General features: G+C 57.1%; 1 protein-coding gene across 1 annotated transcript in view; it reads left to right on the top strand.

The window, feature by feature from the left end:
• Window positions 1-25,586, top strand: part of MPPED1 (metallophosphoesterase domain containing 1) — a 50,610-nt gene extending 25,024 nt beyond the window's left edge. Inside the window, exons 3-6 of the mRNA XM_090275315.1 lie at window positions 7,010-7,235; window positions 21,674-21,789; window positions 24,079-24,192; window positions 24,847-25,586. Of these exons, the coding sequence (XP_090131441.1) occupies window positions 7,010-7,235; window positions 21,674-21,789; window positions 24,079-24,192; window positions 24,847-24,965 (575 nt within the window). The 3' untranslated portion in view covers window positions 24,966-25,586. The remainder of the gene's footprint in view (window positions 1-7,009; window positions 7,236-21,673; window positions 21,790-24,078; window positions 24,193-24,846) is intronic.
• The last annotated feature ends 1,349 nt before the right edge of the window (window positions 25,587-26,935 follow it).

The following is a 26,935-nucleotide window of genomic DNA, read 5'->3' as shown; positions in this document are numbered from 1 at the left end:
CTTACTTGTTAATTTCTTACAGCAAAAAATGAAGATTTATAATCTCCACCTATATACACACATCTTTTCTCCTGTCCTTTAAAATTTTTTTTTGTTTGTTAAAGATTGTATTTATTATTTTTAGAGTGAGGGAAAGGGAGGGAGAAAGAGAGGGAGAGAAACATCCATGTGCAAGAGAATCATCGATTGGCTGCCTCTTGCATGACTCCCAGTGGGGAACTGGCCTGTAATCCAGGCATGTGCCCTGACCAGGAATTGAACTGGCGACCCTTGGTTTGCAGGTTGTGCTCCAGCCACTGAGCCGCACCAGCCGGGGCTCCTGTCATTTTATTGTGGTTCCATCACAGGTTTTGCTTAAATACTCACTGTACAGAGTTGTGTTGTTCCTAAGTAGTTAGCTGTTCTGTGTGCTGTTTTTCTGCGTACCTGTCATGGTCCATCCTTGTCTCCTGCAGGCTTCAAGGCCCCTCAGTGGCAAACTGGCCTGTGCTAGGCTACCGGCTGGCTCATTTTCCCTGGTACTTCCCAAGCCTCCGCCCCCTGCCCGAGGCTGGCCTGGTTGACATCCAGGCCGGTGTGCAGTCGTGGTCTGGAGACCCCCCCCCCCTTCACCGTCTTCTCCCTTTGCTTCTCTTCCGTCTGGGAGCCCCTGGCTCCAGGATCCCATGGCTCCGTTTACTTGGTCTGGCCCCTCATTGTGCTGGAAGACACCCTCTAGTAGCTTCCTGAGAAAGAATCCACTGGAGATAAGTGTTTGGCAAAGTTGCATGTCAGAAAGAAAAATTCTGTCCTCGCTCTTAATTGACAGTTTGTCTAGGTGTAGAATTCTGGGTTGCAAGTCACTCTCCCCCAGAATTGGGAAGGCATTCCTGCATTTCCTCTTTGTTCCCAGGGTCGCTACTAAAAACTCCACTGTCGTTTGGATACCTCATCCTTTGTGCAGGATCTTTATACATTATTTACAATTCACGATTCTGGGCACTAAGGCATCTGGAGTGTTGGGAAGCCCCACCCCCTCCTGGACGGGGAGAAGAGAGGGTGATCATGCAGAGCATCCTGGGGGAGGTGGCACTTGGGTCACCTGACGCATGGTGAGTGGAGTTGGAGTTGACTCAGACAGAAGGGCAGGAAGGGGGTCCCAGGTGGATGGAACAGCCTTTGTCCAAGTCAGGAGGCCTTAAGCATCCTGGAGAGGTGGGTGCACCCTCATCAGTAGTGGGTGGAGAGAGGCGGGGTCAGAGCACCAACAGGGCCTAGCGTGGAGGGGGCGCCACGGCCTGGAGCTCTAATGCGCGTCACCTCGTGGTGCCCAGGTTGGCTCCCTGGTGAGGGCCAGGAGTGGCGGTGCGTCGTGACCATGTGACCGTATTTGAGGGCGTGTGTCATTCCAGGCTGTGACTTCTGGGGAGGGTCCTGAGGAATCTTTCTGGCTGCAGGCGGCCTTATTTGGGGGAGGACTGAGGCAGAAACCTTTCGGCTGTCCCTCTCAGCCTGAAGTCAGTGGCGCTTTGCAGTAGCGAGGGAAACAAGCCTTTAAAAAGGGTTAGGATGCAATGTTCGTGTTTTTAAAACATTTCCCAGGAAGAGCAAATGTTTGAACATTAAACAGTTTGGCTATTAGGATGGAACAGAAGAAAAATTGCGTTTGCTTTTTAAATACGGGCAGCAGTGCTGAAGTGTGAATCCAGAGCCTCCCGCAGGGCCCGTGGGCGGGGCGGGGCCGGACGGGGCCTGGGCGGGGCTTCTGGGGGCTGGGCGGGGCCTTGGGGGCGGGGCTGGCGGGCCTGGCGGGCCTGGGCGGGGGGCCTGGGCGGGGCCTGGGCGGGGTCGAGTGACAGGGCCGCCTGCGGCTCTGGGGGGCGGGATCTGCCGCTGCAGGCTGCATCTGTCCCGCAGGGGACATCTGGACATCCAGCTCTGGGCAGGCGACATAGACTCCAGGAGCTGCTGTGTGGCCCCAGACAGGTGGCCCTCCGATGCCTGTTGTGTCACCTCCATCTTCCCGGCCAGCTTCCTGGAGCACAGCAGAGCCTTTAGTCCTCTTGACACTCGTGCCTTTAACGTTCCGTATTCTGGTGCTTTGACCTCGTGGGCCTTGCTGACGTTGGAGGGACCGCCCTTCCCAGGGTCAGACAGGGGGTCTCGAACTCGCCTTTGAGCGCAGCGCCTTTCCTAAGCAAACCAGCCGGTCCAGAGCGCTGCCCGCTCCCCATGGCGCTCTCACACTCCGGCCACCCCACCCTGCCCTGGGCACCCCAGGGCCAGGGAGCAGACGACCAGGGACAGCCCCTGCGCCCTCCCCCTCTCTGTCCGCCAACATTATGCAGACTGGCCATCCCAAGCCTTCTTGCCTGGACTCCTGCCCTTGGAAACCACAGCACAGGCTCTCGCCCACGTGTTCCCATCACTCCATCTGCCCGCTGTCTGGAGTGGCTTCCCCTGTGGCCTGCGCGCCTCCTGTTTCTAGGCCCCGTAGGTATAAACGTGCTTCTGGCACCAGTGTTCCCGCGTCTGCAGTGTGCGTGCAAGGCGGGGACTCCCCAGAACCTGGGAAGGACCCTCAACAGTCTGTTTCCCAGATGAGGCCATGGAGGCTCAGAGAAGGAGGGTTTCACTCCTGGCCACAGAGCAGGAGGAGGCAGAGCGGGGAGTCGGTCTCCAGGCTCCACGGTGCACACCCCAAACTGCTCTCTCATGGCCTCTCCTCCGTGGGGTGGGGTGAACGGCCCCTGCTTCCCAGGCGTGTCTGGAAGCATCAGTTGTAAGTCACTCATCACAGTGCCTGGCACAGGTTCCTGCTGTCGACAGAGCAGCGAGAAGCAGATTCTGCAGGCCCAGCCCACGCGCCGCGTCCCCGTCCCCCTGCCCCAGCCATCAGCGGCACTGGCCTCAGATCCCTCCCTCCTGTTCAGGCTACACACACAACCCTCTCTGCTGGCATCCCTGGCCTGTGTCCCCCGTGTGTGACTCCATCATGGGCATTGGTGTGCCCAACCTGTGCCAAGACCCGGTGGGCGGCTTGAGGCAGGGTCATGGAGCTGGTGCCATCCCCATGTGATTCTAGACCCCGCACCGTCCCAGGACGCGTGCTAATGTGAATCCCTCAGACACCGGCAAGTGTTTAAACACAGAACTGCCAGAGACACACTAAAAATGCAATCAGAGATCGTTATGCCGGCTCTTTACGCCACCCGCTCTGCTGTGCTCTGCGCAGCAGGAATGGGCGGAAGAAGTTGTAAGCAGGCATTTTCCTGATTGTCACTGCGTTTAGAGAATGCTGTCACTCTGCCGGGCTTGGCATGCCGCTCTGCAGCGGCACAGATTATAGAGACGCTTGTGCGTATCTTGTTGAATTTAATAGATTATGCAGTTTGGAGGCAGCACTTCCTGTTAAATGGGATGCGTGGGTGCTGGCGATGAAGAATTGTAACCTTTCGGAGGGAGATGGGTCTTGGAAGCACACATAGCAGGGTTTTCATTTGTGTCCCTCTGTGGCCCGAACGCCATGACTGCCATGTGGGAGCCGCACGGGGATGCGCTTTGCGTTGGACAGACACAGCAGGTGCAAACCTGTGGTTGCCCTCAGTGCCCTGGGGACAAACACCTTATTCCCACCAAGAACTTGCGGCTAGCAAATGCCCAGCTCTCACATAATCGGGCTAAGAAGAAAAGGAGCATTTTGGGAAAATAGCCTGAACGTTATTGTGCAGAAGAGAAATGCATAGCAGTGCCCCCCAGCCCTGCACAGCAGGGGGAGGCAGGGCTGGTTTCCTCGGAGACCCAGGGCATGCTGCCCCCCCCCAGCAAGGCCCGCCTGGCGCAGCACCTAACCTGTCCCTCAGGATGCTGCATCAGTCTTTCCAAATATCCTATATCTTTCCAGTCCCCTATTCACGGGCTTGTTACCCCACCCCCTCCCCAGGCTGCTGTGGCCGCTGTCCAGCGCTCCCGAGGTAGGAGGCCAGGGTTCAAGTCCCTGCTCTACACTGTGTTGCTGTGTGACCTCAGGCAAACCCCTTCCCCTCTCTGAGCTCCAGTTTCCTCCTCTGTGCAGTGAGGGTGTGGAATGGAACCTCTGCGTGTCGCTTGGTACTGACCTCATGACCGCATCTTGGTTATCGGTGTGTCCCCGACAATGCCTTGGCCTGGGTCTGAGCAGGGATCCGCTCCATCACAGTGTGTGGGCAGCTGAATGGGGGTCTGGATGTGTATCAGAGGAGGGGGGTGTGCTTTACCACAGGGCCTGGCTTCAGGGAAGAAGGCAAGTTTCTGGCCTACTGGGATTTGGGGACAGGCTGACTGGATTCTGTGCTTCTGATGGGCTGATGATGGGAGGTGGGTGAGAAGAGGCACTTGGACCCCTCTGTGTGTCCCCTCTCTGAGCCCCACCAAGCCAGCACATCTGGCCATACACCGGAGCTGCTGCCCACGGTGTCCAGCCTGGGGGCAGGGGCCTTCAGACAGGCTTTCTTCTGGTTTCCCCGCATGGCACCTGTCCTTGATCCACAGAGTGATAGTACTTTTGAGTCCCCAGGGTAGACACTGTCTCCTCTCTTTCACACCTACTTGGAGAACACCCCTCTCCCGGCCCATTGGCAGGCCTGGTGCTCCCGCCTGGACACTGGGGAGCCCTCTTCTCGGCTGCTGGAAGGACAGTAGCAAGGAGGGGCAGAGGGGACAGTAACTCCTCTACGTGCGACATTGGGTAGAAGAACTTGTATCCATCTCTCTTTTTCACCCACAAAGTCCCTGCGAATCAGTCACTGAGGTCCCCAGACAGCCCCACTCACCGCCCGGATGCAGGAGGGGTGCTGAAGCTAAGGAGGAAGCCTGTGACGACCTGTCGTCGGGCATTTTATCTGTAGTCAGGTCGGCAAGAGCTGCAGGGTGACTTGGGCTCCTGAAACTGATGCTGCCTTTGGCTGTGACAGCAAAGTAGCAGCACAAGAACTGCGGCTCTGCTCTGTGACAGTCAGGCCACACTCGAGCCTCAGCTCTGGCTCCTCTAGCCCCGCCGGCCAGAGAGCAGACCCAACGGGAGAGGATCCAGAGATGGACGGTCAGGGTCCTGGACCAAGGAGGGAGGTCTGGAAACGTGCTCTGCCAGCTCAGCTCGGGGAAAGGGGGGTCCAGGGAGACAGAGGTCAGCTGTTGTCAAGGAGACAGAGCTCTCTGGACAGACTGATGTATAAATGCTCCCATCTCTGTCTCTGTTCATTCATCTATCCCTAATCCATACATCTCTGTCCATCAGTTTCCCCGTCCATCCATCATCCATCGTCCGTCCATCCATCATCCATCCACCCACTATCCATCTTCCATCCACCCATCCTTTTGTCCATCCGTCTTCCACCCGTCCATCCATGCTGCAACTACTCATCGTCCATCCGTCCGCCATCTGTCTGCCCGCTGAGGGCTCGGAGCGCCCCTTCGGGGTGAGTTTGACGAGGCCAAGCCACAAAAATCATCAAGCGTTCATGGCCCCCTGTGGTTCGATTTGTGTAACCTTAGACAACCTCTCTGGGCGTCAGTTCCCCCAGATATAAAATGGGGATAGTCATCCTCCGGTGTCTGTGAAAGTCACGCACAGCTGGGAGCTGCCACGTCCAAGTGGACATCTAGACAGACATGTCTGTGGCTGGACCTCCGCCTCAGAAGGGCAAGTTTGTGTCCACAAACAGACAAGTCTCCTGTCTCCAAGCCGTGTGGCCCCCGCCGTTCTGGGAGGGACTAGACAATGTTGGAGGGTGTCCTGTGGATGGATTGTGGCTCCTGCCCCCCACTTGCCTTTATGTACAGAAGCCTTGCCCTGCCTCCCGCCCCCCTGCCTTGGGAGGGAAGAACTCAGCTGCCCTCCTCTGTGGAGATGGGAGGAACAAGGCACAGCTGACAGCTTCCTGCTCACTCCCCGGTCCCCGGGAGACAGAGGCTTCGGAAATAATGACACTGTACAGTTGGAGTAATTTGCCAATTTGCTTAAGTAACGTCCCCAGTCCTGGACGTGACATAAATGCATTAGTGCGGCTCCGGCACCCCCAGCTGGGGGCGGCCCTCAGAGTGGGGTGGGCGCGTGCCGTGCAGTGGGAACAATCAGAGCCCGAAGGCAGTCGGTTGTGTGGCGAGGGGCTCCGTGAGGGGTCCCCACACCTGGCTTTGGTTTGGCAGCCACGTGTGGGGTCCACCGGACCTGCGTCCAGCATTGCCTCATCAGTCACCTGCTGTGGGCCGCAGGCAGGTTGCTGACCACAGGGCCCGTTTCCCAGGCTACAGGGTGGAGATGACAGCCCACCTGGAAGGTTCTGTCGGGGCTGGAGGGCCCGGCTGGTTACCCAGGTGGCCGGCCGCTCCGCGGAGTCCAGGAAGTGGCTGTCTTCTCTCTGTGCCCTCTGTGACCTTGCCCCAGATGCTCAGGCCCAGGCAGGCCTCTTCCCTCCCCGGTGGCAGTCTGAGCATTGCTGTAGATGGCTCCTTTGCACCGTGTCACCCTGGGGTGCTGTCAGGGGCCTCATTTGCCTGACCTGCTGGGAGATGGCAGAAGCCAACAGATCTACTGGCCAGACCCAGAGCCGTAGGCAAGGTGGGGAGGTGCATGGGGCTTGGAGAGCGGTCCCCCTCACCTGCTTGGAAGCCCCAAGGGGCGTGACCCCGTGCGTTCCCGTCATGTCTCTAGGGACTGCAGCGCCCGCAGGGAGGGCAGTGCCCTGGTGTGAGTGAAGTGGGCTGGGTGTGAGTGCTGGGGACAGGTGGAGACTGTGCACACTGATATCCGCATCCTGTCTGAGGGAGACACAGATACTCAGCATGTGACTGGGCCAGGATTGTCAGATTTTAAAACTGATTGATTGATTTTTAGAAAGCAGAATGACATTTTATTGGGAATCTCTTGAATTTTTTATGTTGGCAACAAATTCAAATTTAAAGGAACTAAAACATTTTGCCAAACAACATACATGTGCAGGTAGGCCCACAGAGGCACACAGTGTGTCTGTCTGTCTGTCTGTCCCTGCAGGCAGCCTCCCCTATGAGTACAAGATCGTGATCGCTGGCAACCACGAGCTGACCTTCGACCAGGAGTTCATGGCCGACCTCATTAAGCAGGACTTTTACTACTTCCCGTCCGTGTCGAAGCTGAAGCCGGAGAACTACGAGAATGTGCAGTCACTGCTGACCAACTGCATCTACCTGCAGGACTCGGAGGTCACCGTGCGGGGCTTCCGGATCTATGGCTCCCCGTGGTGAGTGTGCCGGCGCCGTCCAGACCATGGTGAACGTGAGGCCATGCGGGGAGACTCAAGGAGCTGAGGCTGAGTGGGCAGGCACAAGGGAGCCAGCTGTTTAAATTGCAAGTGCACCTCAAGTCCTTATTGTCTGTTGGGGACACAGTGATCAGGCCTCACCTGGCTGGGTGATCAAGGTGAGAATGGGTCATGATTGTCCTGTGTGATGGTCATTGTGCCCATGGGAGCCCAGCTGATGATGTGGTGGTTGTGATGATGATGATGGTGATGATGGTGATATAATGGTGATGATGGTGATGATGATGGTGATGATGATGGTGATGATGATGGTGATGGTGATGGTGATGATGGTGATTATGATAGTGATGATGATGGTGATGATGGCGGTGATGATGGCGGTGATGATGGTGGTGATGGTGTTGGTGATGGTGATAATGATGGTGGTGATGATGCTGATGATGCTGATGATGGGGGTGGTGGCATCAACTCACTCCTGAGCAATGACAGTGAGCCAGGCCCTGGACGAACGTCTCCATAAGCACTGTCTCTATCCTTACTCAGCCCTGTGAGGACAGACTGGCCCTTGGAGGCCACGCTGGCAATGGCCATAGGGTGCCCAGTGCTGGTGGGCGAGGAGGGTGCCATGCACAGCAGGGACGGGCCATGTGTGCTCCCTGGGGGATCTGAGCCATGAGGGAGGAGGAGGGTCTAGAGGGCGGGTAACAGCCTGAGGCTGTGCCGTGGCCGGGGCAACGCACACGGGGGTGCTGAGGGGTGATTTGGGAGGACACGGGGTCTGTGTGGGTGCAGGTACTTCAGGGGACCCCCGTGCTGCCCTGGGTGACCCTGCATGCCGACCCGCTGAGGCTGTGGGCAGGTTTAGGGCCTGGTCCCGCGCTGCCAAGGCCTCCCCACGGAGCAGAGGGCAAGGCTGGCCTCTCCCCTCTTTCCTGAGCCCCAGGAGGCACCTGCTGTCATCTCTTGGGTCCTCGCCACGTGCAGGGTCTCTGTGAACCCGCCCTGCAGCCTGGAAGGTCCCAGAGAGGACCAGGGGGCACTTGAGTATGTGAGGAGCTCAGCGCCAAGGACAGCAGAGGAGGGGAGGCTCCCGAGCCCGCCTGGCGGCCGGCAGAGCCCAGGCCCGGGGAGAAGTCTGATCAGGAGGAAAGCCAGGAGGGCATTCTAGAAGGGGGGCAGCGTGAGCAAAGGCTTGGAGGTGGGCTGAGCCTGAGGCACGGTGTGGGGTGCAAGATGCAAGTGAGGAAGTGGAGGAGCTGGGGGCAGAGGGTCTAGAGCAGCGGTTCTCAGCCTGTGGGTCACGACCCCTTTGGGGGTTGAACGACCTTTCACTGGGGTCGCCTAAGACCATCAGAAAACACACATATAATTACATATTGTTTCTGTGATTCATCACTATGCTTTAATTATGTTCAACTTGTAACAATGAAAATACATCCCACATGTCAGATATTCATAACAGTACAAAATTACAGTTATGAAGTAGCAACAAAAATAATTTTATGGTTGGGGGTCACCCCAGCATGAGGAACTGTATTACAGGGTCGCGGCATTAGCAAGGTTGAGAACCGCTGGTCTAGAGGATCAGATGTGGGGGCCTCAGGTACCAGACCAGGGAGTCTGGCCTGGATTTCTTGCCCAGTAATTTTCAGTAACCTGTCTCCCCGAGAACACCCCGCACACACATAACCGCCCCCCACCTTTGAAGAGTTATAGTTTGTGGAGCTTAACAGCGTGGCTTTGGAACCAAATGTCCTCGGCTCACATCTTGGCCTCACCTCTTAAGGGATGTGTGACCCTAGGCAAGTCACTTAACCTCTCTGTGCCTCAGTTTCCTCTCCTACAAAATGGGAGTGACAGTGCCCCTCTCCAGAGGGTGGTTGCAGAGGGGTCAGAGGCCAATTCCTTGATTCGGTGGGAGCGGCGGAGTAGAAGCCGCCGGAGCTGGGGTTACACAGGGCCAGGGAGGGGGTGACAGCCAGGGGAGATCTCAGTGAGTCGCAGCTCCCTCTGCCTGCAGATCTGTGTCATCGACCTGTGGGAATCCAGCACGTCACACCTGAGGCCTGGAAGGGACACAGTGCTTGGAGGGGCAGGGCTGGCTCAGTCAAGTGCTTGGGCCCAGACGCACCAGGGACGCTCCGCCTCTCCCTCCGTGTCTGACCTTCGCAAGTCCCGGTCTCCCATCGGGCACTGTGCAGCTGGGATCCTCTCTGTGGTGTCCCCAGGTGAAGCCACACGTTAACCAGTCCCCGAAAGATATTCATGGCAGACGAACCCCCTGGCCCACCTGTTGCCTCTGCCTGGTATGGGGGCTGTGCAACCCCCCAGCTGTCTCTGGAGGTTGAGGCTGGTGCGCTCGGCCCCAGCACCGGCTGCCTGGCATATGGAGGCTCCTTGGGGGTAAACGGAGGGGAAGGCTTGTTGTGATTATTATTCAGTTCAGATGTTCAGGGTTTGCCTGCTCCCCCTTGGCCCTTAATACGTTGGCCAACACGTAGAGTACAGGAGGTGTTCTCTCCAACTTTGGAAGCATAATTACAGCAGCAGGCAGGACAGGGGTCAAACAAACCACTAACCCGGAGTGACCTAATCTCAGTGGCTTCTGGGACATGTGGGCAAGGCGGAGCAGACGTGTGCTGTGTGGCCCTGGAAGGCAGAGCAGGGACACAGGGGCAGTGACAACAGGCAGTGTCTTATCAGTGTGGGAAGACTGTCCCACAGGCAGGAGCCCAGAGGAGAAGCCACATGGACTGAGGAGTAGTGAGCAGCCTGTCACAAGGGGCATACAAGTAGAGATCCACTGTGATTGGGCCAGTGTCCTCCTAGGCCCTCCCCCTTTGAGGCCTCAGTTCCATGGCCTGCTCCTGATGATCGCCCTGTCAGCAGAGGGAGGCGGGGGCACTTCCCTGGGGGAGTCTCTTCGCACTAAACCTGGGGCGGGGGCAGCAGTGTGACCACACTGGCTTTGACACTGAGGCCTCACCAAAGCAAGCTGGGGAGGGGGGAATGAGAGCAGACTCACCGTGGCCACGACTGGCCTTTCTTCTGATACCACCAAGAGGTGCTGTGCTCGGGAGACCGGGGGTCTGGTGGAGTGACTTTTTGTTGGGACACACACTCTAAGGCCCATGGTGGCCATCATGTGCCCAGGCCCCTGCAGGGCCCCGGAGACACGGAAATCAGGCCTGTCTCTGCCACCCGAGCCCATAACTGCCGCCACCTGCGCTTACCAGCCTTTGCTCGGACCCTGAACCGGCCTCTTCTCATTCCGTCCTCGCAGTGGCCCCGGTGACCGGCCACCCTTACCAGCCCCTTCCTGCAGCAGCAGGTGAGGCAGAGAGAGAAGAATTTTTAATATGAGTATGTCCCCTGCCATATCAGGGGTATACTTATACAAAAAAAAAGCATTTGTTGTTTAGCTGAGGTCCAAGTGCAGTGGGGCTCGCTGTATTTCTCCTGCCGCCCCACGCCAGGGATCGGCTTCTGCCTGTTCTGTGAACTTTATACAAAACTGGACCCATGAAGTGTGTGTCGTATCGTCTGCTCTTTAGGCTCAATGTTACATTTTTAAGATGCTCCCACGCTGTCACGTGCCGTCGTAATCCGCTCCCTGCGAGTGCTGTTTAGGGCTTCACCGCCTGCACGTACCACAGTCAGGTCACCCGCTCTAGCTCGCTTTGGGCTGTTACGAGTAAGATCGCTGTGAGCGTCCCGTACACACCTCCTCGCGCCCACAGATGACTGCCCGTGAGCATATGGGCAGTGCACACACTCACACACGCCCGGGCCGGCGCAGCCCTTGGGCGCAAATGCTGAGCTGCTTCTGTGGTGGTCGCGCCCGCTTTCCTGCCAGCACTGGGTCTCAGCGCGGCTCCCACCTGCGTCTCCTTGATGACCCGTGAGGTCGAGAACCCCGTGCTGGCCACGGGGGTTTCTTCCTTTGCAAGGTGCTCAGGTCTTTGGCCCGTTTAAAAACAGTAACTGGACTGTCTTTTCTTATTGGCTCACAGAGACACTTTCTGTATCGGAATAGGAGACCTTGTCAGGTGTGATGTGACAGGCAGCTTTTCCTCCTCTGGGACCTGCCTGTCCCTCCCTCAGCGGTGGCTTCTGATGGCCAGAAGTTCTCCATGTTGGGGGAGTCATATGTTTGTGTGTTTCTCCGTGCCAAGCGCTTTTTGTGTCCTTTTAAAGAACCCTTCTATCTCCTGAAGCCACGAAGAGGTTTCCCTCCCACCTTCCAGGACTCGGCGTTGGATACTGAGGTGTTGGACCCACCGGCAGTGACCGTATTGATGGTGTGAGGCAGGGGTCCTGTTTGGGGTTCTTGCACCTTGGCGCCCACCTGCCCGGCACCAGGTGCAGAAAGCCTGTCCTTCCTGCGCTCTCTGTCCCGCCCTGTTTGCCTCACGTGGCGTCTTGGTCCGGCCTCGCTCCTGCTCCTGCACCCCCTTGGCTCCGGCCACGTGGCCTCCGTTGCCCCGACAGGTGATTTTTTTCAGGCGTCTTTTTCCTACGAGAACATGGAGCCTCCATGAGAGCAGGCACCGAGTCTCTCCTTTTCTGTGTGGGCCTCACTCCAGTGCCCAGCACTGTGTCTGGCCCGTCATAAGAAAGAGCTGTCGAATGAAGGGATGAACGAACGAAGAGACGTCGGCCGTGGGGATGGGGCGAAAACTGGGGCCTGGCCTGCCTGCTCTTTTTGTCTGAGTCGCTCTGAGGTCTCTTGCCCGCCGGTGCCTTCCTCCTCCGCAGTGCTGGTCGGTCTAAAGCAGGGCCTGACCGGGCCACCACCTGGCTTAGCGTGCTGTCTGTCGCCCCCCAGGCTGGAGGCTGGACACCCCCACCCCTGGGTTTGGTTCCCTCCCACCATCTGCAGAGGCCCTATCACAGCACCCCCAAGCCAGTCTGGCAAGGACGCCTCACTGGGCCCATGCGTCTGTGTTGTCACTGTCGCAGAGCGCCGTGACTTTCCAGGGCCCAGGGAAGCCACCTCTGGTCCCCGCAGGGGCAGGCTGGGCACGGAGCCTTTGCGGAGCAGCTTAGCGGGAGGGGGCGGGAACCAACCGCAGGAGATGCAGAGCTCAGCTGTTACAGAATCCCAAGTGTTAAAAAAAATTGCGTATACATCCCGCATTCATGTATGGGTTTGGAGGCATTTTTTGTTCCCGTTTAACTGAAAGCAGTCTTGATTTTTTACAAAAAAAGGAAGGAGGGAGGGAGGGACATTGGCACGCAGCTCGTCCATCTGGTCTAATTACTTCTGGTATTTTGCAAGAAGGAATCTAAACCTGCTGAGACATTAAACTTTGAGAAGTGGCTGCCGGGCCCTTGCGGGGTTCTCAGCGTGGCTGCCTCCGGGGCAGGGCAGGCCCGTGGGCCTGGGCGGGGGTGCCCGGGTGCCTGGGGGCCGGAGCCCTGTCAGGGGGGCGCAAGGCTGGACCCCACCACAGCCTGGGGCAGGTCCCAGCCGGGACCCTGGTTCAGAATCTTGGCTTCCTGTGAAATGACAATGACTTCTTTGTAGGGTTGTTCTTTGGATGTAAGGAGGTCACGCGTGCACATGGCTCAGCACGCGGGAGACATTCACGCACGGTGGTCCCATCACGCCGGGGCTCTGCAGCTCACGGCCACGCTGCCCAGAGCAGGGGCCGGGGAGACGAGTCTGCGGCAGTGCGGAGCGGGGGCTGGGCGGCCCCGGGACCAGGCTGGGTGGGCTCTCGCGGGAGCCTAACCCCTGTGCACACGGCGGCCCCTTGGACGGGGTGGCGGCAGGAGCTGAGCCACCTGGGCATTTTAAACCTGTTCCTGCAGGAGCTCAGGGTCTGCCTGTGGACGTGACAGTTGTCCCAGTCACTGTCCTCGCCGCTTCCCAGAGGCTCCGACTTGAGTTGTCCGCATCTCTGGTCCCCTGCTCTGCATGCATACACACACCATGCAATGACACAGACACACACGACGTACACACGCCACACAACCACACACATGCACACACAACACAACGGCACACATGCACATATACCACACCGCGACACACATGTACTTGCACCATACAACCACACATATGTACACAGTCACACAGAACACAACACAACCATATAACCAGGCACAGGCGCACATGCACCGTGCACACGCACATGCATGCACATAAACACCTTCCCCGCACATTCATATACTCTCATACACTTACACACATGTTTTTCTCTCTCTCACACACACACACATGATCTCTCTTTGCCCCCTTCCCTGTCCACATCTTTCCTGACTTCACAGGTTCTCTTCCCAGAGGCCCCTCGGCACACACGCACACCATTCTCCCTGAGATGAACGTTCCTAGCATCATCTGCCTCTCCCGCCGCTCAGTCCCAGGGAAACAAAAGAGGGAGGATTCCGCAGTCGCCAGGGTGGGGGAAATTAATTAGGAATGACAAAGGGCCCGTTCTTCCGTTCCTCTGGCCTTGGGTGGACTCGCCTGAAGTGTGTGCCCGCTGTAGGGTGTGTGACTGAGCGTCCTGGGAGGAGGTGCCAGCTCCGGGTGGCCCTGCCCCCTTGCTGGAGCCCCAGGGTGGACGGAGCTGGCACCCCTGTTACGGAGGCCGCTCCCTCAGCCTCCCCCTTGGGCCCCCCAGCCCCAGAGATGCAGAGAGAAGGGGCTCTCCATCGGAGCTGGGCCGGAGAGGTGGAGGCTCAGGCTGAGTATTTGGCTGGTCGGGGGAAGGGACCTGGCCCAAGAGCTCAGGCTGTTGGGAAGACGGGCCACTGCCCGCCTCAACTGCAGCCTTCACCCCGTAGAATGGGTGGCGGAAGGGAGAACACCTGGCCCACGACAGGCCCCTTCTTTCCCCAAAGGACTTTCAGGGGCCGCCGGCAGCTGCCGGGCAGGCCGCAGAGCCCCCGGCCTAGGGGTGGGCGGGCTGCCTGGGGAGATGAGTTGGGAAGCAGCAGAGGGGTGAGCATCCTGGTCTGGCTTCGCCTCTGAGGCCTCACCTGTGAAATGGACACACGACTCCTGGGAGGGTGAGCACGCACACTGAGCAGGTGGCCAGGGTTCTCGTGTTCTTGTCTCGCTGCAGGTCTTTGGATGCTGTGACTGCCAGGGACTCGGGATGGTGCAGAAAGGAGAGGGTTAATGCTTAGCTCCCACCTGCCTGCCTGCCTGCCAGGTAGAGCAGATGCGGGTTCATTTCATCTTTATTTATTCATGCACACCTTGAACAAACCCCTTGCTGAGGCCCTTCTAGGCTCCACCTGTTGGGCAGGAGGGATTTGACCTGGGCCAGCCCTGGAGGAGGCCGCCGAACGGCACTCAGAATGAGGAGGGTCACTTGTGCTTGGGGGATGGAGGTAATCAGGGGAAGCTTCCTGGAAGAGGTGGTCCTTGAGCCAGGCCTTAACAAATAACCAGTGGTGGGTTCTGAGGAGAGGCTGGGAAGGGCATTTCAGATGGCTGAAACACCATAAGCAATCACTGGAGGTGGGGAACGGCCAGGCGGTGTGCAGAAACCAGGTAGATTGTTGTATCTGACAGGGGACAGGGGTGAACTCAGCAGGAAATCTGAGCAGAGTGCCATGTAAGGCTTTGGAGTAAAGGAGTCACATGGGCAACCGGTGAGAGGCAGGGAGGAGCCCGCGTGGCAGGCCACTTCCTCCCTGTCCAGCAGGAGCCGTGGGGGCCAGGCAGAGGCAGAAGCTGTGCTGAGACCTGGCAGGGGACTGCCAGGAGCTGCTCAGAGGCAGGGAGTTCCACTGACGAGGGGGAGCCTGTGGCCTGGCCACCCCATCAGGCCCCTCTTTGTGTAGCTGACCACGGGGCACAGGGGCAGGAGCCAGGACCCTGGTCCAGGTCCCTTTTGCCTGCTGTGTGTCCTCAGGCACATTGTTTGCCTTCTCTGTGTCACCATTTCCTCGTCCCTTTAATGGGACCTTCCTACAGCTTTGTCCTGAGGACCGAACTGAGCTAAGATGTGAGATGGGCTGGTAGTGGAGGGTCTGCCGAGGAAGGCGAGTCAGGGCTCCTGATCATGTTTCCGTAACTCTGGGATGGAAGCCGAGGGCACAGGCTCTGGAACCTGCTGCCCGGGTGTGAGCCCTGGCTGTGCCGTTTGGTCCCCAGGTAATCCTGGGCAGGTAAATCTCTGTACCTCAGTTTGTGCATCTGTACAATGGGGCAGTGATGGCAGCTGCCTCCCTGGGGTAGGTGTGAGGGGAGGCAGCTCGTGTGTGCAGGTATCCCTTGGTGTCCCACTGAGGGCGCCCCACACCCTCCACTCTCTGGTCATCAGACCCTGGCCAGGGAGTACCACTGGGCCCGCCCCACCAAGGGCACGCTAGGCCCCCAGAAATGGGGTGGCCATACCCCAGGCTAACTGTAGGAGGCCTGGGTGCGTCCCCTTGCCCAGGTGTGTGCGCCTTACTTGGGGAGACAAAGCAGGGCAGGTGCTGTGCGCCAGCCATTTTCTGGAGACGAGCACCACCCACCTCTGCCGCAGGGGAACCCGGAATTCCCGCTTGTGGGGGGGCGCGGTTAATGACTGGCCGTGAGGAGGTCGTTTATATCGGCTAAGCGGGCTTAATTAGGCTGGATTGGAAGGTTACCGTAAGTGCACAAAAAAACTGTTAAGGGCTTAGTTAACCTCTGAGAGATTACATTGTATTCAGCGCTCTGTTAAAGTTTGAATTAATTTTTCTCATGGGTTTGTTCACATTCTAATTTTCAGCTAAATGAGACATCTGTTTCAGAAAAGGAAAATTTGCTCTGGTTGTCATGGCAACTATCATTCTGTAAGAAAATTATTCCAATGGTTACTTTAGAACAGAAAGACAGAAATTCAGGACGTAAAGCCGCCTCCATCGAGCGGTTGGAATTCTGATTCATCTGGCGTCCCTGGGGATCTGCGTGTCCTGGATGCGGGGCCGACAGCAGGGCTCTGGGCCCTCGGGTAGTGAGGCTGGGGCCAGGCGCCGGGCCGCACTGGGCATGGGGACCGTGAGTCCTGTGGCACCCGGCACTGCGTTGGGATGTCACAGGTCTCAGACCACAGCTGCCCCAAGGTGGGTGGGGGCAGTGAGGGGCAGGCGGGCCCCCGCTGCTTGGATGGCGGGCCCTGTGAGCCCTGGCCTGGAACCCCGGGCAGCCTTGCGCTTCACCTCTGGCCCCAGAGGCCCTTGCTGGACAGGGGCGGAGTGACCTAGCACAGGGCACTGGGAGAGCCTAGGGCTGCCGCCACTGAGGAAGGATGGGCACCATCCTGTGTCTCCTCTTCCCCCAGCAGAAGCCGGGGTAGACGGATGTCGTACAGGGGGCACTGAAGGCTTTTCCTGGCCTTGTGACACCACCCCGAGGGGTCCAGTCCGTCTCTCCTGCTTCCCTGGTCCCCACCTTCTGGCCGCATGCTCCTGGTGATGATGGTGATGGTGGTGGTGATGACGGTGATGATGATGGGAATGGTCATAATGGTGATGGTGATGATGATGGTGATGGTGGTGATGATGTCGTGATGTGATGATGGTGATGGTGATGGTGATGATGATGATGGTGATGGTAGTGGTAATGGTGATGATGGTGATGGTGATGGTAATGGCGGTGATGATGGTGATGATGGGGTTGGTGGGGCTGGTTACAATGGTGATGATGGTGGTGGTGATGGTGATGATGGTGATGATGATGGTGGTGGTGATGGTGGTGGTGATAACAGTGATGGTGATGATGGTGATGGTGATGATGGTGTCGTGATGTGATGATGGTGTCGTGATGTGATGATGGTGATGGTGATGATGGGGATGGTGGGGGAGATGGGGGTGGTGGGGGTGTGACAATGGTGATGATGGTGGTGGTGATGGTGAGGATGATGATGGAACAGGGATAATGATGATGGGGATGATGTTGGCAGCTTCAGTGCACTGAGTACTTACTAGGAACCAGGCACCATACATGGAAAAACTGATCTAATTCTTTCAACAGCCCTGTTGAGGGGGATGTATTATTGTCCCCATTTTACAGACGGGGGAACTGAGGCATAGAGAGAAGCTAAGCCACTTGCCCTAGGTCACACGGATGTAAGAGGTAGACCCTTTCTAACCCAGGTCTCTCTGACCCTAAGATTCCCTGGAAGTTGGGTGTGTAAAGTTGCGTGTCTGTGGTGTGTGTGTGTGTGTGGGGGGGTACATTTATCTGCAGAGAGAAGCCCCGGCTTTCTGCATGCAGTACAAGGCAGGCCTGTGAGGTGCACCTGGGGGAGGAGGTGCCCTCTGAGGGACTTGTCCCCAGTGCTGCCCGCCCAGCCACCATTCCCCAGCTCTGGCCACCCGGTGTCCTCATTTGGTGGGTACTTCCTGTTGTTGGGGACTCCTAGGGATAGCCTAGACCTGGGGGTGCAGACAGCCCCTCTCTCCTCTCACAGGCTCCGGGCAGATCCCCGGTCCCCAGCTGTACATGTGGCTCTCTTGGGGCCCACTCATGGACAGGTGTGGGGAAGCCCCTCCTCTCCCCACCCACCAAGAACAAGGCAGGAGCCCACAGTCCTCTTCCTCACGGCCCAGACTTTGGCTGGTAGGGCTTGGGGAGACGGTGGCGTGGTGTGTTCTACCTGCTTTTAGTGATTGTTGCTGGAGGACGCTTGGGGATCTCTTTCAAATGTGGGGGATCTTTCTCAGCAGCAATCCCAAGGCAACGGAAAAGTGCTGTGACATCTGTTAACAAATGCATTCATCCATTGAGCCCCCTCTCACGCCCCATTTATTTGCCCTCCCCAGGGCTGGTGCCGGGCACACAGGGCGGGAAGCAAGGCGGGGGCAGAGCTTGAAAAAATAGAGGTGGCGACGGTGACAAACATGACTGAGCTCTAAATGGCTGGGCTCACTGGGGCGCAGTTTCCGGGCATCACAGCGTTCCCACCTTCCCCTCCCATCAGCGAACTACAGGTGGGGGTCCCGCTGTCCCCGCCACGCTCCAAGAACATTCCAGAGGCCGGAGTTTGGTGGTGGAAGAAAGGAGCCTTTACTCAAAAGCGTCACAATTTTGGAATAACAGCTTTCCACAAAAATGAGTCACTGAGGCCTACCCATTAAGGCTGAACTCTTTAACTCCTTGGTTACAGCTTTAATCACTTAAGCCTGTCCATTAAGGCTGAACTCTTAACACCTGAGTTCTAGCAGTCCCCCCCCCCCCGCCCCCCTTAGTTTTAATTATCTTATTTCTATAGGGTTAAGTTTATAAACCAAAAGAACACAATACACAAAAGCTACACAATTCCGGAAGACGGGCAGGCTTCTGCCTCAGAGCCGGTCCCCTGGGGAACACCCAGAGAATAACCCTGCCCCCCTCTGCCAGGCCAGCCCGGCCCCAGGCTGTGTGTGCCCAGAGTTCCTTCCCGTCCAAAATACCGTCCGCTGGGAAATGCAGGCGGCTGCAGCACCAGCATCCAGGCGTCCTCGGGGAAGAGAGGGCCAGAGAGTCCTTCTTTTATTTCAAATCTTCTCGCCCATAATTCCATGCACTCTGGAGGCAATCAGCTTCTCAGCCGGTCCCTCCTAGGCTGCCCCTCCCTACTTCTCCCTGTGACCGGATCAGATGTCTCTGTGTCACTCACCCAGCACTCGGGAGCCTTCCGCTACAGTGACAGCTTAGGACCTTACGATGATGTAAGCCTAAGGGATTCTTAGGATGCTTTTGAAAACCCAATTCAAATGGCTTTCGAGGACTGAGATGTTCAGCAGTGGGGTGGGTGTCTGCTGCAGTTCGGTCCAGCTGGCTTTCCGGGGCCATGCTGGTTTATACAGAGGATGGCGTGTCCTCTTCTCTCATAAAATGAAATGTCGGGGATGCCCTCCATTTGGAAGGATTGAGGCCACACATTCAACATTGAGCCAGTCAAGGGGAATGACTTGCATTGATGGGTCTAGGTCCTGGCTGGGCAAAGGCTGGGACGTCACTTATTGGCCTGCGTCCCTCTGTCCCTCTGTTCCTGCTCTTAGAGCTGGGGATGGGCTCGGCCCTACCTGGGCCCCAGGCTGGGGCTTCAGCTAGAAGCAGGAATGAGCGTCCTCCACCCGGAACCCACTCAGCCATGGGGGCAGGTGAGAATCTTCTCTGTGAATTTCCTTAGAAAGGCTTGGAGCAAGAAAGGTCTTCAGCAAAATCCGATTTTTTAACTTTCATTTTTTTAAACTATATTTTATTGATTATGTTTTTACAGTAGTCCGAATTTGTTTTTCCCTTTGCTCCCCTCTGCCCAGTACCCTGTTTCCCTCCAGCAATCCCACCCCCTTAGTTCATGTCCATGGGTCGGGCATATAAGTTCTTTGGCTTCACCCTTTCCTGTATTATTCTTAATTTCCCCCTGTCTGTTTTGTACCAACCGATTATGCTTCTCAGTCCCTGCACCATTTCCCCATTTCTCCCCCTCCCCCCTCCCAGGTGATAACCCTCCTAATGATCCCCATACCTGTGATTCTGTTCCTGTTCTGGTTTGCTTAGTTAGATTTGTTTTTATTTTTTAGATTCAGTTGTTGATAGTTGCGACTTTGTTGTCATTTCAATGTTCATAATTTGGATCTTCTTTTTCTTAAATAAGTCCCTTTAACATTTTATATAATAATGGCTTGGTGATGAGAACTCCTTTAGCTTTACCTTGTCTGGGAAGCACTTCATCTGCCCTTCCTTTCTAAATCATAGCTTTGCTGGGTAGGATAGTCTTGGTTGTAAGTCCTTGCTTTTTATTAAACTGAATACTTCCTGCCAGTCCTTTCTTGCCTGCAAAGTGTCTTTTGAGAAATCAGCTGATAGTCTTATAGGCACCCCTTTGTAGGTAACTCTCTGCTTTTCTCTTGCTGCTTTTAAGATTCTCTCTTTATCTTGAAATTTTGGCATTTTAATTATGATGTATCTTGGTGTGGTCCTCCTTGGGTCTAGCTTGTTTGGTACTCTGTGTGCTTCCTGGGACTTGTATGTCTATTTCCTTCACCAAATTTGGGAAGTTTTTCTTTATTATTTTTTCACATGAGCTTTTTTGCTCTTCCTCTTCTCCTTCTGGCACCCCTATGATTCAGCTGTTGGCACGTTTAAAGTTGTCTCAGAGGTTCCTAAGCCTCTCCTCATTTTAAAAAATTCTTGTTTCCTCATTCTGTACTAGTTGACTGTTTTTTTCTTCCTTAAGTTCCAAATCATTGATTTGAACCCCGGTTTCCTTCCCTTCATGATTGGTTTTGTGTGGATTTTCCTTTGTTTCACTTAGCATAGCCTTCACTTCTTCCTTAGGCATTTGCCATACTCAAGCATATCTGTCAAGTCTGTGAGCATCTTTATCACCAGTGTTTTGAATTCTGCATATGTGAGGTTGGCTATCTCCTCATTGCTTAGTTCTCCCACTGGAACCTTGATCCATTCCCCCTTTTGGGCCGTACTTCTCTGTCTCCTCATCTTGACCGGCTCCTGTGTTTGTTTGCCTCTGTGTCTTAGGTAGAGCTGTTGCACCTGTGATGTTGTAAGGGGCGGAGCCTTAGGGATTCGTCAGTATGGGCGACCCGTTTCACCACATTGTGGCGCTGTGTGTGGGGGAGGAGTCAGAGAGGGAACAATGCCGTTTGCTCAGCACTCACCCCTTTTCCAGGCACCTCTCCCACTTCCATATGGGACTGGCGCCTCTCTAGCTGCTGCCCTGGCCATTGTTCCCAGAGTGGGTGGGTCTGCGGACGTTCTAGGATCATGGAGGCCCTTTAAACAAGCGGACTCTGCTGAGAGACTGGCAGTTTCTGCCTCCGCCCCAACCCCCCCTGATCTGCACAGTCAGAAGCAATGAGGCTTGATTTTCCCCAGCGCTGGGACCATGAGCTGAGCGGTCTGGTCTGGTGCTGGGAGCGCTCCCCAGGTGTCCCTCCCGACTTTTTAAAGCGTGTGGCTGTGCTTTCCGCCAGCCTGCCACTGTCACCACACTGCATCCTCTCTGTCCTGGCTCTGCCCCTCCTCCCTGTCTGGATGAGCATTTCTTCTCTATATCTTTGTTTGCTGGACTTCCATGCAGCTTGATTTTCTGGAACTTCTGGTTATCTCTAGTTTTGAGGTAGTTGTGTTCCTTCCTAGTTGTGGAGGGAGACGCACCGTGTCTGTCTAGGCCTCCATCTTGGCCGGAAGTTCACTTTCAGTTTTTATTGCATAAATAATATTTGTTCATCATAGATAAAGAGCAACTTCAGTTAAGCAAGAGGGAAAAGGGAAGACAGTGCTGGAATGCCCCACTGCCCCTACTCTGGCCAAGTCCAGGTGAATCCCACCTTCATCCTGATCGGAGTTTCTAGGCATCAAGCTGGTCCCGATGGCGGTTTGGGGCCCGGTGCCCGGTGCCCTGCCTGCTGCCCCGTCCTGGGGTTGCCCCCCTCGTTCACCAGCGCCCTCTGAACCTCCTGCTTTCCCCCCACAGGCAGCCCTGGTTTTACGGCTGGGGCTTTAACCTCCCGCGAGGACAAGCACTGCTGGAGAAGTGGAACCTCATTCCTGAAGGCGTGGATGTCCTGATAACGCACGGACCCCCGTTGGGTAAGAGCCAGCCAGCGCCCCAGTCCCAGCGGAGCCCCGCCCAAGCCCCGGCTCCACCCCTCCCCGCCCCCAGCCCCAGCCTCAGGCCCAGCGGCCACCCCAGCTCCAGCCCCGCCCCAGCCCCGGCTCTCTCTCAGGCAGGACGCTGCGGGTGGGGGTGAGGGAAGCCCCCGTCCGCCTAGTTCTGAGCCCAGTTTGCTGGGGCATCAGGGACGAGTCATCCCACTGGCTCCCTGATCGCCTGAGCTGGGAGCTGGACTTGCTCCCTCCAGCCCGCGCCCTGGGCACCCACCTCCAAGAGGGCCGCTCTCACAGGCCCCACCTCCCGCACCCTCACCCTGTAAGACACCTGGGGGCCTCCCCCACCCACCCCAACGGGCCCCAGTGCCTGTGGGTCCCGCCCCCTCGCTGCACTTGGCACTTTCAGGCTGTCGTCTCCCTGACGACCTCCGCCCTGGCCCCCAGCCCGCGTCTTGCCCCTCCCACGCCACGCCTCACAGCGGCGGGAGGGGTTCTCTGCGTTGTCGCTGATGCCGTGCTGTGCCTGCGCCCTCTGTGGCCCCCCGTCCTTACAGTGACCTTCACACCCCTGGCAGTTCAGCCCAGACCAGCCTGTCTGCCGTCACTCCCTTGGGGCTCCGGCCAGGCCGGCGGGGGCGCTGCATCAGGGGCTCACCCTCCGCAGGGCTTGCCCCAGGGCTTGCAGGCCGCCAGGCCCCCGGTAGCGGGGCCCAGAATGGCTAAGCCCCGTGGGTGAGGGAAGCCCCAGAGTAAAGGCAGAGACAAAGGCTGTCAGAGGAGGCCTGGGGAGCTGACAGGGGAGGTGACCCGCAGAATGGGGTCTGGGGGGGCAGGGCGGGGAGGGAGGGGGTAGGGGTGGCCCCGCACGCCTGTGCAGGAACTGCCTGGGCGCCCACTGTGTGCCAGGCCTAGCCAGTGCCGTGACACCTCTCTTCACCCCCACAAAGCGCTGAGGCCGAAGGCTTTGCTGTCCCTGTTTCCAGATGGAGAAAGCTCTGGGTCCCAGGGCCCTGCTAAGCTTTAGGGGCGCCACAGAACAGACTACGCAGGGCTGCGTTAGCTCCCCGGGAAGCCTGCTGACCCCTGGGATGGGTGCCCTTCAACATTCGTTGTCACAGGGCACTTAGGGTGCAGCTCTGGGGCACGGTGGCCTCCTCCTCCCTCCTTTTCATCCTCAGTCCGTCCATCCAAACGGTATCCTTGGGAGTCCTGCTCTCCGCAGGCGCCGCCCCCCCACCCCCGAAACCTGCCTCACACAACACACAGCTCTGCTCTGGGGGTGCCTGTGTGCCTAGCCCAGCCCAGTTGTTGGATGCACTGTTGAATGAGACCAAGGCACAGAGAGGTTAAATGACCTACCCAAGGTCACACAGCAAGTACAGAGCAGATCCTCGGACTTAAACCAGACATCTGCCCCAGGCCTGCTCCCCGCCTGCCCACTTCCTGCCTCTTCTCTTCCTCTCCCCGCTTCTTTCATTCTCTCTGCTTCAGTCTCTCCCCCTCCCTGTCTCTTCCTCTGTGCCCAATTCTTTGAGTCAAGGGACCCCCCCTCCCCGCTACCAGCAGTTGTAAAAACCCATTGTGCACCCCCCACCAACAGAGAGGGGCCGAGAGGGACCTAGGTGCTCGCCTGGAGAAATCAATTATTCTTGGTTCGTGTAGCCATGTGAGGATAACAAGCAGCCGCCATATGGCAGCTCCGGGAGGCGGGCATGCAAGCGGACCCAGCCATGGCCATGTGAGCCACACTGCACTGAATGAAGTTCATTTTCATGATTCTGTGATATTTGTTTAGAAAGTTTTTGACATGCAACTCTCGCTCCTGGGTTCCTCTCTGCTGCTGGCCACCGGGATGCCCTTGCGTCTCTCCTGTCCCTCTCAGGCCTCAATTTGCTTAGCTCGGCAATGGGTGGTTGTTGCCCTTGAGACTGCTTCAAGCATGAATAGTCGGGGGGCTCACAGGTACCAAGCAACCCCACCCCACGTGCCTGGCCCGCTCTGGGCTTTGGTAATCGTGGCTCTACGTGTGGCTGGCAGAGAAGGAGGGCGAGGCTGCACGGCCCCAGGTGGTACATGGTAGACCCCACTTCCCCTGAAGGCTGAGGCAGGGCCTGGCTAAGAAGAGCGTGCCAGCAGTGGGGGTGGGGGGGAGCTACAGCCAGGCCTGTGAGTCCAGAACCCCCAGTCTCTCAGGCTGCAAAAGCTGCTGCCTGGGGTCCGTGGGGCTTGGGGCTGGGCTCACTGCCCTCCTTTGTCTCCCTGGCGCAGGCTTCCTGGACTGGGTCCCCAAGAAGATGCAGCGGGTAGGCTGCGTGGAGCTGCTCAACACGGTGCAGAGGCGCGTCCAGCCACGGCTGCACGTCTTCGGCCACATCCACGAAGGTCAGCGTGTGGGGCAGGGGAGGGAGACCTCGCATGCTGGGGGCTTCTCACTGGCCCTTTAGTGGGGCCATCTCACCTCCCTTTAACCCAGTCACCTCCTCCCTGATCTCTGCACTGGAGGGAAATGACCCACTGGTGTTCATGATGATGATGCTACTGATGGTAATGGTGGTGATGGTGATGTGATGATGGTGGTGATGGTGATGGTGGTGATGGTGGTGGTGATGGTGATGGTGGTGATGGTGGTGGTGATGGTGATGGTGGTGGTGATGGTGTGATAGTGATGGTAATGGTGGTGATGACAGTGATGGTGATGGTGGTGGTGACTGTGGTAGTGGCGGTGATGGTGGCGGTGATGATGGTGGTGATGGTGACGGTGATGGTGATGGTGGCGATGATGTCAATGATGATGTCCCACTGCGTGCTTTCCAGACACTGAGCTAAACACTATATATGGATTACTATCTCATTGATCCTTGCAGCAGCCTTGGGAAGAGCATCTGTCATAATCTCTATTTATAGGCGAGAGCTCGCCCCAGACATATTCATCCCATGTGGCTGAGTGCCCCTGCCTCCTGCCCCCCCCCAGACCCCTCCCTACTCCAGATCCCAGCCTCACCCCTCAGCCTTGACAGGCGTGTGCTTCCTCTCCAGGGTACGGTGTCATGGCGGATGGGACGACCACCTATGTGAACGCGTCAGTGTGCACCGTGAACTACCAGCCCGTGAACCCACCCATAGTCATCGACCTCCCCACCCCCCGGAACTCCTGACTGCCCTGCCGGCCCAGTGCCCCCCGCCCGCGGCAGTGACGCACGTCCGGCTGAGAGCACGGACCCCCAACCCTTCCCTCCACGCGGACAACCCGTCTGGCCGCGCGGACCAGCCCAGCAGATGAGTTGAGGCCTTGGAATGAAGAATCTCACCCCTTGTGGGTCCCGTTGGGGGTTCTGTGCTCACTCCCATTCTCTGTGTGTACATTCTGTGTGTACCTGGTTAAAGGACCTAGCAAGCCGGTGGCCCTGCCATGTTCGGGAAATGACTGAAACTTCGCCCTTCACAGCTGAACACCTTCGTGGGCTCGGGAGGCGACTGCTGTTGGACAGATTTTGGAAGTTCTTGCACAAAATCTCCCTCTAACCGAGGGCCTGTGTGGCTGCCAGCCCCAGGGCTGGGGGTGGGGGAGGTCTTATAGTCGGGTGCAAACAGCCCCTCCTTTCCGCCCAGGCCCTCCGAGGGCACGTTCGGGGACATCTCAGGAATTCGACTGCACCTGCCAGGCCTGCACGTTGCTGCCTCGTGTCGTGCGTACCCTTGTTTTCTTCCCGTGGGCGTCTTTGCCGGCTTGAACAATGGCCCGTGCGTCCCAGGCTGTTGCTCAGGGCCTGGATGATTTGTGGGGGTGGGGGTGGGGTGGCTGGTTTTAGAGCATGAGCCATTTGAGTGCCCAGGGCCAGCTGGAGGGTTCCCGAGTCATGGACAACCCCTGGCCCCATGGAGGCTGCGCTGCTCTGCAGAACTCAACAGCTTGGAGGGTCCACAGGCCTAGGGAATCGGCCACATGTATGTGCCCGTGCACCACACACACACACACACACACACACACGTGCACGCGCCCCTCTTAATTTAATGAGTGGATCCTGTGCTTCTCACTACCATCCTTGAACGGGCTCCATCCCTCATTGGGGTTTCCCTCACATCGTTTGGACTCTGCCTGGCCTGCCCACAGCTGAGGATGGCCAAAGGGGTCACGGTCCTTTAATGGCAGGTGGCATAGGGACAGAGCGGCAGGGGGGCTTCTTTTACTTTTAAAAACCGAATGGGGTGGGGGCAGGGATTGGGGCTGAATCTGTGTGGGAGGGGCCCCCGCTGGGCCTGCCACGGTGAGGCAGGTGAGACAAGAGAGGCGTGTGCAGGGTCGGAGTCTGTCCCCACGTGAAATTTGAGTATTTTGTTGATTGTGGAGTTTCTTTTTTTTTTTTGCATCAATTTTGATTTTGAAAAATATTACATTAAAATAGTATCATGTATTGTCTTTACCAAGTTTTTTGCCCCCCCCCTTAAATTGTGCCCCTGAGAGGAGGGCCCTATTCATCTCGCCCTAGCCCCAGGCCTGGGAACCAGCATTTAACATGCCCTTTGCAGTTACAGTCTGGTTTCATCCTCAGCCAGTCCTGTAAGGGGGGTACTCTGGGCCCCATTTTCGAGATAAAGAGATAAAGATCAGAGAGGCAAGGTAACCTGCCTGAGGGTGCACAGCTCAACATGGGCAGAGGCAGGATTTGAATCTTGGTCTCTGGCTTCACAGTCCCTGCTTCACCACCACCCAAGGCACTGTGTGGTCTAAGCTTTTTTTTTAAAATTTAAGGGTCCTGTTCAGAACCTGTCCGGTTTGTTTCTCACAGAGGGAGTCCTGAGGGATCCTGTCCTCTGAGCCCAGCATCCTGGCACCCTGAAGACCGTCATTCCTTCTCTTCCCAGCAGGGTCCCTGTGGGACACGGTCACTGTCTGGGGAGCCTGCAGCAGCCCTGTGGGGGCCCGGGCCAGCTGCGCACTGTGGGGTGTAGGGCTTTGGGACTTGTTTGGCCTAAGGGGTTGCTGGTCACCGGGGCTGTTTACAAGGTCTCCAGGTGCCCCAGACGTGTGACGTGTGTGCCCACGTGGGGCGGAGAAAACACAAGGCCCTTACAGTCACCTCTACTGAGTTTCTATGTGGACCAAGATCTATACACTTAAAAAAAT

Source organism: Furipterus horrens, unplaced genomic scaffold (assembly GCF_987537825.1).
Source record: "Furipterus horrens unplaced genomic scaffold, mFurHor1.1.pri manual_scaffold_4, whole genome shotgun sequence".
NCBI lineage: Eukaryota > Metazoa > Chordata > Mammalia > Chiroptera > Furipteridae > Furipterus > Furipterus horrens.
This window is presented reverse-complemented; position numbering and strand designations above follow the sequence as displayed.